At 42.3% G+C, this 13308-nt stretch overlaps 1 protein-coding gene and 1 pseudogene across 2 annotated transcripts in view; one reads left to right on the top strand and one right to left on the bottom strand.

Annotated features, from left to right (window-relative positions):
* The window catches only part of paplna (papilin a, proteoglycan-like sulfated glycoprotein), a 71801-nt gene extending 59935 nt beyond the window's left edge, over positions 1-11866 (bottom strand). For both annotated transcript variants that reach the window (XM_067456221.1, XM_067456222.1), the window contains exons 1-4: positions 11769-11866; positions 4377-4414; positions 4215-4289; positions 141-244 (exon numbers count right to left, since the gene is read on the bottom strand). In XM_067456221.1, coding sequence (XP_067312322.1) covers positions 141-244; positions 4215-4265 — 155 coding nt within the window. In that variant the 5' untranslated portion in view covers positions 4266-4289; positions 4377-4414; positions 11769-11866. The remainder of the gene's footprint in view (positions 1-140; positions 245-4214; positions 4290-4376; positions 4415-11768) is intronic.
* On the top strand, positions 4726-4842 carry LOC137091696 (5S ribosomal RNA; annotated as a pseudogene).
* Positions 11867-13308: the final 1442 nt, after the last annotated feature.

Below are 13308 nucleotides of genomic sequence, written 5' to 3'. Positions count from 1 at the left end.
ATCTTCCCAATGCTGAAGTACTACTTTAACTGTTAAACTATTCAACGACTGTTGGGTGACACAAATCAAGTGTTATTAGAATTATAGTAAATAAAAGTCTCTCTCAATGACATGAGGCATTTGTGAAAGTGAAGACTTACCGCTGGGTAACACACTGCCTGGTCCTCACGGTGACCCCACCACCACAGCTGCGACTGCATTCACCGTACGGGCCCCACTCATCCCAGAAATCACCAGTGGGTTGCTATACACAGTTGAGAAATCATATGTTTCCATCAAATAAAGTTGCAATGAAACAGAAGTAGTTAAGAGATATTTCCTTCCTCATTGTGATATACATCCAAATATAATAGATAATTGTATAATGAATGGAGAGATTAGGGATGAACACCTTTTCATGTCCGATACCGATACAAAAACCACAATCTTGAGTATATACCCATACTGATACTAATCTGATACTAGTGTTTACTAGCATGTTTTTTTCTTGATCAGTTTAAAATATTTATGCCACATTAAAATTGTGGGATATATAAACACAATAAAAACAAGGAAATTAAATGAGACAATCATTTAATGTGCTTAAACTCTGGCCCTGCAATGGCACGCTCATCTGTTTCCACTACAGTCTGGAAGAAAATATCTACTTTTTCATAGCAAGTAAGACTTAAGACTTCAAATGTGTCCACATGCTGTTTGGGCCCAATGCTTATTATCAGATGTCATGTAATAAAGAAGTAGGATTTATACTATTTTTTCTTGTGCTGGGCAATTGATTAATCGTGAATGGAAACACGTGACTAGCCATGTGCTCACACCAAACATGACAAACACATGCACATGGCCAGCAAAGACAAATTACCAGCCATGTGCTCACACAAAAACAAAACCAATGCAGGAGTGTGTAAGAATACCAACAATAAGCTAGACTGTAGTGACAGAACCCTGATTCATCCCCCATCAAAAGGGACGCCACCTATTGATAGAACGAAAACAAGACAGGAACATTAAAGCACAGAGACAATGAGGGGCGGGAGGGGAACAAAGTCAGTGCCAGTGGGACCGCCCCGAAAGTCCTTAGAGGGGACCAGGGAGGGGTGGGAGAGTTGAACCAGGGAGGCTCAGGTGGGCCTGGAGTCTTGGCAGAAGGCCAGGCAGGAGCCAAAGGGTGGCTCCAGCCGATCAAGAACACTGGCAGACAACCAGGGCAGGACTGGAGGAATGGACCAGGCGGGCTCCAGCGTATCTGGAGTCCTGGCAGAGGGCCAGGGCAGGACTGGAGAGATGGATCAGGCAGGCTCCGGCAAATCTGGAGTCCTGACTGAGGGCCAGGGTGGTTCAGGCGGTTCTAAATCCCGGGCAGGAGGCCAGGTTGGTTCAGGCGGGTTTGGATGCTTGACTGTGGCTGGCTGGCAGGAGGCTTGATCGGAAACGGAGTCCTCTCGGGACTCGTGACAGGAGACAGAGTCCTCTTTGGACTCGGGACAGGAGGCTCAATCCTCTCTAGACTGGAGACAGGAGCTGGAGCCCTCTCTAGACACTGTTTAGGGGCTGGAGCCATCAAGGCAAGAAGTTTGGGCGGCTTAGGCAGGGCAAGGTGCTTGGTGATGGTCTCTGTTGCCCTATGAGGGACAGCAGACTGCTCTAATACCAATGGCTTGGGAGCTCTACCATTGAGTCCTCCTGGACCACCAGAATTAGGACTACCAAAGTTGGGTCCTCCTGGACCACAGGACTTGGGACCACTGCAGTCGGGTCCTCTTGGACCACCAAACCTGGATTAATGACAGGAGTCCTGCAGGAGTCTTGGACCACCACCTTCAAATCCTCCTAGACCACCAGACCTTGGACCCCCTCATTCAGGTCCTTCTGAACCGCCGGACCTGGACCACTGAAGTCAGGTCCTCCTGGACTACTGGAGTTGGGACTATCAAAATCAGGTCCTCCTGGACCACCGGACTTTGAACTACTACAGTTGGGTCTTCTTGGACCACTGAACCTGTGTGAATGACAGGAGTCCTGCTTCTGTGCTAACGAGGGTGCCTCTCATGTAGCCTTCTCCAGCTGACAAGCGAAATACTCCACTGCTGCTTCAAATGGTGTGACCTGGCCCTCTCTTAACACCCCATTGGAAGGGCTCAGTAAGGGTATAATTAAAAAGGTCCATGAGAGCCCCATCATTGAGCCCCAGAGCCCCATCATTGAGCCGTGCTTCGGAATTCTAGGGCAAACCTTCTGATATCCACCCCCTGTTGACGGAGGAAACACACAGCCTTGACCTGGAGCATAAAATAAAACAAAAACCCACAAGGGGGAAAACCAAACTTGACTAAACTTAACTAAACCTAAGGAGCAGGAAACAAAGCAAGATGGGAAACAAATGACAGCGATTTAGCACAGGACAGCAAACACAAGGAGAATAAATAGGGAAAAAACAAAAAAGGTAATGAGGGAAGACAGGTGAGGCAATGTGCGCAGACCAAACATGACAAATACAAGCACATGGCCAGCAAAGACAAATTACCAGCCAATGTCTCACACAAAGACAAGACCAATACAGGAGTGTCACCAAACCAAGAATAAGTTAGACCGAAGTGACAGAACCATGACACATATATTATCTAAACACAAACTTTTATTTTGGATAATTTTTTAGGATAATTCTTTTTATTTTGTGATTAATCGATTACCAAGCACTGATTTTGTCCTGACTTCAGTGCATCTAAAAAGTATTCACAGAGCTTCACTTTTCCCCAATTTAATGTTGCAGCCTTATTCCAAAAAGGATTAATTTATCATTTTTTGTCCTTAATTCTACAAACAATGCCCCATAATGACAACATGAAAGAAGTTTGTTTGAAATCTTTGCAAATTTATTCAAAATAAAAAAAATAAAACAAATAAAAGTAAGTAAAATAAGCATTCACAGATCTCTCCAGAGATGTTCCATCAGGTTCAAGTCTGGGCTCTGGCTGGGCCAATCAAAGACATTCATAGAGTTGTCACGCAGCCACTCCTTTGTTATCTTGGCTGCGTGCTTAGGGTCATTGTCCTTTTGGAAGATAAACCTTCACATCAGTCAGAGGTCCAGAGCGCTCTGGAGCAAGTTTTTTTTTTTTTTTTAAAGTTTTTTTTTTTTTTTAAATCAAGATGTCTCTGTACATTGCTGCATTTATCCTTCCCTTGATATTGACAAGTCTCCCAGTTTCTACCACTGAAAAACATCCCCACCGCATGATGCTACCACCATGCTTCACTGTAGAGATGGTATTGGCCAGGTGATGAACGCTGCTTGGTTTCCTCCAGACATGATGCTCATCATTCAGGCAAAAGAGTTCAATCTTTGTTTCCAGAGAATTTTGTTTCCCATGGTCTGAGAGTCCTTCAGGTGCCTTTTGCTTTTACTGAGGAGTGGCTTTCTTCTGGTCACTCTATTGATTTGCCTAATTGGTGGAGTGCTGCAAAGATGGTTGTTCTTCTGGAAGGTTCTCCTCTCTCCACAGAGAAATTCTGGAGCTCTGTCAGAGTGAACATTGGGTTCTTGGTCACCTCCCTGACTAAGATCCTTCTTCTCTGATCGCTCAGTTTGGCTAGGCAGCCAGCTCTACTGTAGGAAGAGCCCTGGTGGTTTCAAATTTCTTCCATTTATGGATGATGGAGGCACTGTGCTCATTGGGACCTTCAATGCTGCAGAAATATTTCTGTACCCTTCCCCAGATCTGTGACTCGATACAATCCTGTCTCTGAGGTCTACAGACAATTCCTTGGACTTCATGGCTTGGTTTGAATGGATATAAACATGGCGGACTATGTGCAGCTCCCTCAAGGTTGATCTATACTAATAGGGCAGATTGTCAGGGCGCTTGTCCCTACTCTGATTTCAAAATCTGGAAGTGTATTTTCAGACAATGCTACTAATTTATTTGGCTTATAAAATAAATGAAGTGGATGGATTTTACCATTATAGGGTGTTTGTTTACACACACACTGTGGAACAGTGTTTCAAACACCATTTAAAAGTGAATTTTGCATAATAGGTTCACTTTAAAGTAGATAAGGTTTGTTCTATAATAATCTGTCCTGGGATGTGTTCATTAACAGTTACATTTCTCTTTATCAGGTTTCATAGCTGTAATCTATCTTGCAAAGTGAAGCAAGTGAAATTTTTTGGCTGAACCATCATTGGTTATAGTGTACTGCAGTATTTCACTTACCATAAAAACAGAGGCCAGTAACAGCTGCAGACAGACCACAACCGACAGCATCCTGATCACTTAAATCAATCCTCACTGATGGGCACAGCAGACAGCAGACATGCTGAAAACACAGCTGTGCCATACAATATTATGCCCACATGACCTGTGTGTAAACCATACCTGATTTGTGCCAAATTAATCCTCACACACCCAGCGTGCTGCAACAGACAAAGATGTGTGTTAGTTTTTTGTTGATTAGAAAAGCCCCTGAAGCTGTGCATGCTCAAACAGACAAGACACATCCCCTCGGCTGAAAGCATGAATTATGAAAAAGAGAAGAAGAAAAAACAATATTAGTGGGAACGCCTGACAAACAGCCCTTTTAAAGTGGCTAAATCAAAATTTAATTTTGTTTCTAAGATACCCTAGAATGGCCATCCACATTCCTGAACAGCCATCAAACAAGCATGACACAAGACTTTCTGCTGACTGTGTAAATACTTACAGAAAACAAAACTGGGCATCACATACCAGCAGCCATATCACCCTGTAGCCCAAGACTGGTTTCCCACTGAAGCTAAGCAGGGCTGAGCCTGGTCAGTACCTGGATGGGAGACCAACTGGGAAAACCAGGTAGCTGCTGGTAGAGGTGTTAGTGAGGCCAGCAGGGGGTGCTCACCCTGTGGTCTGTGTGGGTCCTAACACCCCAGTATAGTGATGGGGACACTATACTGACAAAGAGCACCGTCCTTCAGATGAGACGTTAAACTGAGGTCCCGACTCTCTGTGGTCGTTAAAAATCCCAGGATGTTCTTCGATAAAGAGTAGGGGTGTAACCCCGGCATCCTGGCCAAATTTGCCCATTGGCCTCTGTCCATCATGGCCTCCTAATCATCCCCATATCCTGATTGGCTTCATCACTCGGTCTCCTCTCCACCAATCAGCTGGTGTGTGGTGAGCGTTCTGGAGCAAAATGGCTGCCGTCGCATCATCCAGGTGGACGCTGCACATTGGTGGTGGTTGAGGAGATTCCCCCTTCAATGTAAAGCGCTTTGAGTGCCTAGAAAAGCGCTATATAAATGTTTTCTTTTAAAGGCCCACTGAAGTGCCTTAAAACATGTAGCATATATATATATATATATATATATATATATATATATATATATATATATATATATATATATATATATATATATATATATATATATATATATATAGCGCACTGTCTGATTGTTCCCTATCCCCTATATAGTGCACTGTCTGATCGTTCCCTATCCCCTATATAGTGCACTGTCTGATCGTTTCCTATCCCCTATATAGTCCACTGTCTGATCATTACCTATCCCCTATATAGTGCACTGTCTGATCGTTACCTATCCCCTATATAGCGCACTGTCTGATTGTTCCCTATACCCTATATAGTGCACTGTCTGATTGTTCCCTATCCCCTATATAGTGCACTGTCTGATCGTTACCTATCCCCTATATAGAGCACTGTCTGATCGTTCCCTATCCCCTATATAGTCCACTGTCTGATCGTTACCTATCCCCTATATAGTGCACTGTCTGATCGTTACCTATCCCCTATATAGAGCACTGTCTGATCGTTCCCTATCCCCTATATAGTGCACTGTCTGATCGTTCCCTATCCCCTATATAGTGCACTGTCTGATCGTTCCCTATCCCCTATATAGTCCACTGTCTGATCATTACCTATCCCCTATATAGTGCACTGTCTGATCGTTACCTATCCCCTATATAGCGCACTGTCTGATTGTTCCCTATCCCCTATATAGTGCACTGTCTGATCATTCCCTATCCCCTATATAGTGCACTGTCTGATCGTTCCCTATCCCCTATATAGAGCACTGTCTGATCGTTCCCTATCCCCTATATAGTCCACTGTCTGATCATTACCTATCCCCTATATAGTGCACTGTCTGATCGTTACCTATCCCCTATATAGAGCACTGTCTGATTGTTACCTATCCCCTATATAGCGCACTGTCTGATTTTTCCCTATACCCTATATAGTGCACTGTCTGATTGTTCCCTATCCCCTATATAGTCCACTGTCTGATCATTACCTATCCCCTATATAGTGCACTGTCTGATCGTTACCTATCCCCTATATAGCGCACTGTCTGATTGTTCCCTATACCCTATATAGTGCACTGTCTGATTGTTCCCTATCCCCTATATAGTCCACTGTCTGATCATTACCTATCCCCTATATAGTGCACTGTCTGATCGTTCCCTATCCCCTATATAGTGCACTGTCTGATCGTTCCCTATCCCCTATATAGTGCACTGTCTGATCGTTACCTATCCCCTATATAGCGCACTGTCTGATTGTTCCCTATCCCCTATATAGTCCACTGTCTGATCGTTCCCTATCCCCTATATAGTGCACTGTCTGATCGTTCCCTATCCCCTATATAGTGCACTGTCTGATCGTTCCCTATCCCCTATATAGTGCACTGTCTGATCGTTCCCTATCCCCTATATAGTGCTCTGTCTGATCGTTACCTATCCCCTATATAGCGCACTGTCTGATTGTTCCCTATCCCCTATATAGTGCTCTGTCTGATCGTTCCCTATCCCCTATATAGCGCACTGTCTGATTGTTCCCTATCCCCTATATCAGGGGTCTTCAACTAAAATAGCTTGGGGTCCAGAAAAAAAACCTTCTCACCGGCCGAGGTCCGAGACAGTTATATACCTAAAAACATGAATCGATGTCTTTTTGCCAGACTAAAGAAATTAGTGTAGATTAAAATGTCTTTATTGAACAAAATATAATATGTTCTCATATAGATAAAGTATGTCTTTTCATTTTTTTAAAGCAAACATAGGTAATCCTTCAAAAAATGTATTTAATTTTGAGGTTATTCTGTTTGCTTTGGTACAAAATATCTACTTCAACCAGTAGCCATGTCTGACAAAAATATGATGAATGAAAAAATGCCTTCATCTCTAAATCTGCACTGAAAATACATTAATTTCAACATTACTAGCAACTAAAGTGCTTTTTCTGCTGAACTGAGATAAACAGTAACAATCAATGAACACAAACCCTCCTGGTTAAAAAACAAAACAGAAATCTCATAACATAATGTTTTGTTCATTCACATGTATAGCCTACATTTAGTTAGGTAGAGACTATCTTCAGCACTGCTCTCTCTGTGCTTCAAATTGCACTGGTAAAAAATCATTAGCAATATCATCCAGAAACACAAACAGGCAAAAATAAGGTGCCACCAGTGTTGGAAAAATGAAAAAGTCCACAAAATATTTTATCTCTTTATTTCAACTGTTCCTTTAAATCCAGAAAAACGTAAATAACCTCTCAAAAGGCTGAGCTGAGTTGAACTTAAAGATGGAATGGAAACATAAACATTCCTTGTTCCAAAATAAATAAATAATAATAATAAAGTTAATATAGCTACATTGTCTGAACTTCAGTGCATGTGAGAAATTGGCTCATTTATTTTCTGCGCCCTTACCTCAGACTGCTGAGGATAAAGGGGTTTTTAAAATGTGTATGGCTGAATCAGAAATCGCCACTATACCCTAAATAGGGCATTATTTGAGGGGACAGCCATTTGTAGTGGCGTCCGAAACCACAGTGGACATGTTTGAGTGTACTCACATGTTGCACCGCAATAACGAGTGTACAGCCGATGTACACACAACAGCTGTCCGACTTCACGCACTCGTTTTCATTCACTCCTTCAAGTGAACTGTAATAGTGGACTAACGTAGGGAAAAGTTGATGAGGGTTAAGGGGCCAATTTCTGATTCAGCCTCTGTTTTGCGCGCCGCTTTCTTCAGTCTCTTCACTGCGCGCCTAAACATGTAGTGAGCATAGTAACGTAGCCGCACACCGGACTGAAGCTCATGGGCGCGTCTCAGGATCTCACACCGGACGCTCACATACGCGCAAGCTCAGTTTTGAATCGACTTCTGACAGAAGAGCTGCACGATGTATTACATTTATATTATATTTCCCTCAAATCCTCCATGTACATACTGATTTCACCCTGTGCTACAAGAGATACACTCATCGTGAAGTTCTTCTGTCAGGAGTCGATTCAAAACTGAGCTCGCGCGTAATGTGTGCATCTGCTGTGAGATCCTGAGACGCGCCCATGAGCTTCAGTCCGGTGTGCGACCCCTTTAACTGTCAACGCAACCGTGGCAACATAGGAAAAACGGTTCTACTGAGCTGCCTGATATAAATGTGATTATTTATTTATTTATTTTAAATCGCATCAGGCATTTAGTTATTTCAGTGTGTCAAAAGGCTTCGCGGTCCGGATGGATGTATTTCGCGGTCCGGATCCGGACCGGAGTCCGCCAGTTGGCGACCCCTGCCCTATATAGTGCACTGTCTGATCGTTCCCTATCCCCTATATAGTGCACTGTCTGATCGTTCCCTATCCCCTATATAGTGCACTGTCTGATCGTTCCCTATCCCCTATATAGTCCACTGTCTGATCATTACCTATCCCCTATATAGTGCACTGTCTGATCGTTACCTATCCCCTATATAGCGCACTGTCTGATTGTTCCCTATACCCTATATAGTGCACTGTCTGATTGTTCCCTATCCCCTATATAGTCCACTGTCTGATCATTACCTATCCCCTATATAGTGCACTGTCTGATCGTTACCTATCCCCTATATAGAGCACTGTCTGATCGTTCCCTATCCCCTATATAGTCCACTGTCTGATCATTACCTATCCCCTATATAGTGCACTGTCTGATCGTTACCTATCCCCTATATAGAGCACTGTCTGATCGTTCCCTATCCCCTATATAGTCCACTGTCTGATCATTACCTATCCCCTATATAGTGCACTGTCTGATCGTTACCTATCCCCTATATATTGCACTGTCTGATCGTTACCTATCCCCTATATAGTGCACTGTCTGATCGTTCCCTATCCCCTATATAGAGCACTGTCTGATCGTTCCCTATCCCCTATATAGTCCACTGTCTGATCGTTACCTATCCCCTATATAGTGCACTGTCTGATCGTTACCTATCCCCTATATAGTCCACTGTCTGATCATTACCTATCCCCTATATAGTGCACTGTCTGATTGTTCCCTATCCCCTATATAGTGCACTGTCTGATTGTTCCCTATCCCCTATATAGTGCACTGTCTGATCGTTCCCTATCCCCTATATAGTGCACTGTCTGATCGTTCCCTATCCCCTATATAGTGCACTGTCTGATTGTTCCCTATCCCCTATAAAGTGCACTGTCTGATCGTTCCCTATACCCTATATAGTGCACTGTCTGATCGTTCCCTATCCCCTATATAGTGCACTGTCTGATCGTTCCCTATCCCCTATATAGTGCACTGTCTGATCGTTCCCTATCCCCTATATAGTGCACTGTCTGATCGTTCCCTATCCCCTATATAGTGCACTGTCTGATTGTTCCCTATCCCCTATATAGTGCACTGTCTGATCGTTCCCTATCCCCTATATAGTGCACTGTCTGATTGTTCCCTATCCCCTATATAGTGCACTGTCTGATTGTTCCCTATCCCCTATATAGTGCACTGTCTGATCGATGACTTGAGAAAGATGGCAGCAGCATTGTTTTAGTTTTACACTGAGATTGGCTGCTCTATTAGTAACATCTGTTGACTTTAGCAATCTTTGTTGCATTATATGCCAACGGTGACAGTTCAAAAATGAGCAAAAAACAGTTCTTATGATTTAATCTTAATTAGTGCTCCATGTCGGAAAACGGGTCGGATGCCTGTAACTCAAGGAGTATTAAAGATATCTTAATATCCTTTTAAATTCAGGTTCTTAACACTCATTCCTTTTGGTTTCCATTTTAAAGGCCCTCGATGGTTCAGTCCCAGAGATATGGAGGTCTTAAAACCAAATGTGGGTATTTGCATACAGCTGAAGCTAATACTTTTTATAATTAAATCTAAAGAACAAATCATGTTGAAACTAGAAATGTATCTCGTAATGCATCACCTCAATTACAGAGAACATAGAATTATTATTTTTTCCAAAGATAAAATGCCTGTAACTCAAGAAGTATGAAAGATTCTCCACAAAAACAGTTTAACCCTTTTCACAGAAGTCTTTTTACAGAAAACCTATAAACACATTTTTTTTTTAAATTGAACTGGGGACCTCTGGTTATGTTGACACTGAACGACATTATAACTCTTGAATATATTTCAAAATTCCTAAATACTGATTAGAACTGAAGTAGCAAACAGAATGCAGTTTTGATGGGTGTGTTAATTATTTGAATGGTATTGAAACAGCACACTGTATATCTTATTGTACAATGCATATCGTAACCAAGCCTTTGGTCTCAATAACCTATAGCACATAGAAGAACAACTTTTGATGCAAAATGTCTGACACCGCTTGAATTTCTGACGCTAAGATTTAATGTGATTCCAATGAATCAGTGGACGTCACACCAAGTGCAAACACCCAAATTCTGTCTCAGATGGCCAATCATAGTTTCAACTCAACTTTAATTTAGTTTACAAAAATGTCCAATCATTTGAGAAAAATATACTCTATATGAAAATGTCAGAGGCCTCAGTACCTAAATTCCTCTTCCCATCATCCAAATTCAAACTCCAAATCATTACCCAGTGTTCACTCAAACCCACTGTACCAATTCATGATCTCGGTGTGATGTTTCAGTGATCTGAGGGCTCTGAGGTTTCAGTGCTGAATGTGTGGCCTTACTGTTAAGAGGAAATGATCGGAACTGTCAGCCAACAGTGCAAGCTTTTCAATATCCACCAGCTCAGTGATGCCAATATACATTAAACCTCTGAGTAATCAAGCAACCCTCTCACAAAGCATGTTCCAACAGCCTGAAACAAGCTAAATGTTCTTTATTATGAGAAACATGCTGCCACCTGCCAAACACCGCTCACAAGATGAGATTTTCTGAACTCATGTGAAAGTATAGATGTGATTTTAGCCCACAGATGGAAACTTTATATCAACCATTAACACATCATATTATCAAAAAACTGTAGGCTACAGTCAAAATATACCAGAAATTAAGAAATAAAAATAAAAACAATAAACCAGTTGCTTAAGAGACTGCAGGATATGACACACTTAAACCTAAACAGCATGTTGTTAATTAAACACCACAGGACGACTGAAGCTAACAACAGCAAAGGGTGATTACAAAAAATGCGACAAAACAAAACAAAAAAAGTTACGAGAGGACATATACAACTTATTTTGATTAATCTGAACACGTTTTATGTCATCCGTTATTCTTACCGTTCACTTTCATACAGTGTTTCTACGTTTTTGTAATTTTTTCTGTAAAAATGACATCAATTCAGATGAAGAAAACTGATCTGATTAAGTTAGACTTTTTTTTTTAATCAATAATCCAGTCACAGTTAACAGAGGTCGATGAAACTATCACTCAACACAGAGTGTGATGAACTGCTCATGTTTCAGCGAGAACGGCAAGAAGTTTTTGTCTCACACAGAAAACACACTGAAAAAAGCGAACAGTAAGTCATATACACATAACTCACTTTTGCGGCTGTCGAAAGGAAACAGAGTTGGTGTTCGCATCTCACGGTGATGGATCTGCTCTCTGAGGCGCGTGAGAGAAGGCTGCTGTTAAACGTCCACAGTGCGTCACACACACACACACACACACACACCTACACACCTACACACACACACACACACACACACACACAGAGAGAGAGAGAGAGAGAGAGAGAGAGAGAGAGAGAGAGAGAGAGAGAGAGAGAGAGATCCCTAAAAATACCATGATAACTATAAATACCATGCCTTACAACTTCAGTTACTGTGTTATGTTGCCTTGAGAAGATAATGCTATTCTATTTAAACGCATTTTTATTGTTATGAGACTAAAATTGTTAACTGTAACTATAGAGCTACAATCAGCAAACTCAGCTCAGACTGAGGTGCGCCAAACGTTTTTACAAAACTACTTAATCTCTGCACCAATTAAATGGACAATGCTTCACGTTTTACTACTAAAGTACAGGTCCTTCTCAAAAAATTAGCATATTGTGTGAAAGGTCATTATTTTCCATAATGTAATGATAAAAAATAAACTTTCACATATTTTAGATTCATTGCACACCAACTGAAATATTTCAGGTCTTTTATTGTTTTATTACTGATGATTTTGGCACACAGCTCATGAAAACCCAAAATTTCAAATCTCAAAAAAATAGCATATTTCATCCGACCAATAAAAGAAAAGTGTTTTTAATACAAAAAAAGTCAACCTTCAAATAATTATGTTCAGTTATGCATTCAACACTTAGTCTTGGAATCCTTTTGCAGAAATGACTGCTTCACTGCGGCGTGGCATGGAGGCGATCAGCCTGTGGCACTGCTGAGGCGTTCTGGAGGCCCAGGATGCTTCGATAGCGGCCGCAAGCTCATCCAGAGTGTTGGGTCTTGCGTCTCTCAACTTTCTCTTCACAATATCCCACAGATTCTCTATGGGGTTCAGGTCAGGAGAGTTGAGCACAGTAATACCATGGTCAGTAAACCATTTACCAGTGGTTTTGGCACTGTGAGCAGGTGCCAGGTCGTGCTGAAAAACCAAATCTTCATCTCCATAAAGCTTTTCAGCAGATGGAAGCATGAAGTCTCCAAAATCTCCTGATAGCGAGCTGCATTGACCCTGCCCTTGATAAAACACAGTGGACCAACACCAGCAGCTGACATGGCACCCCAGACCATCACTGACTGTGGGGACTTGACACTGGACTTCAGGCATTTTGGCATTTCCTTCTCCCCAGTCTTCCTCCAGACTCTGGCACCTTGATTTCAGAATGACATGCAAAATTTGCTTTCGTCCGAAAAAAGTACTTTGGACCACTGAGCAACAGTCCAGTGCTGCTTCTCTGTAGCCCAAAAGTGTCTTGACCTGGGGAATGCAGCACCTGTAGCCCATTTCCTGCACACGCCTGTGCACGGTGGCTCTGGATGTTTCTACTCCAGACTCAGTCCACTGCTTCCGCAGCTCCCCCAAGGTCTGGAATCGGTCCTTCTCCACAATCTTCCTCAGGGTCCGCTCACCTCTTC

The sequence above is a fragment of the Pseudorasbora parva genome, chromosome 10 (genome assembly GCF_024679245.1).
Source record: "Pseudorasbora parva isolate DD20220531a chromosome 10, ASM2467924v1, whole genome shotgun sequence".
NCBI lineage: Eukaryota > Metazoa > Chordata > Actinopteri > Cypriniformes > Gobionidae > Pseudorasbora > Pseudorasbora parva.
The sequence above is the reverse complement of the archived record's forward strand: the minus strand, read 5'-3'. Positions and strand labels throughout refer to the sequence as shown.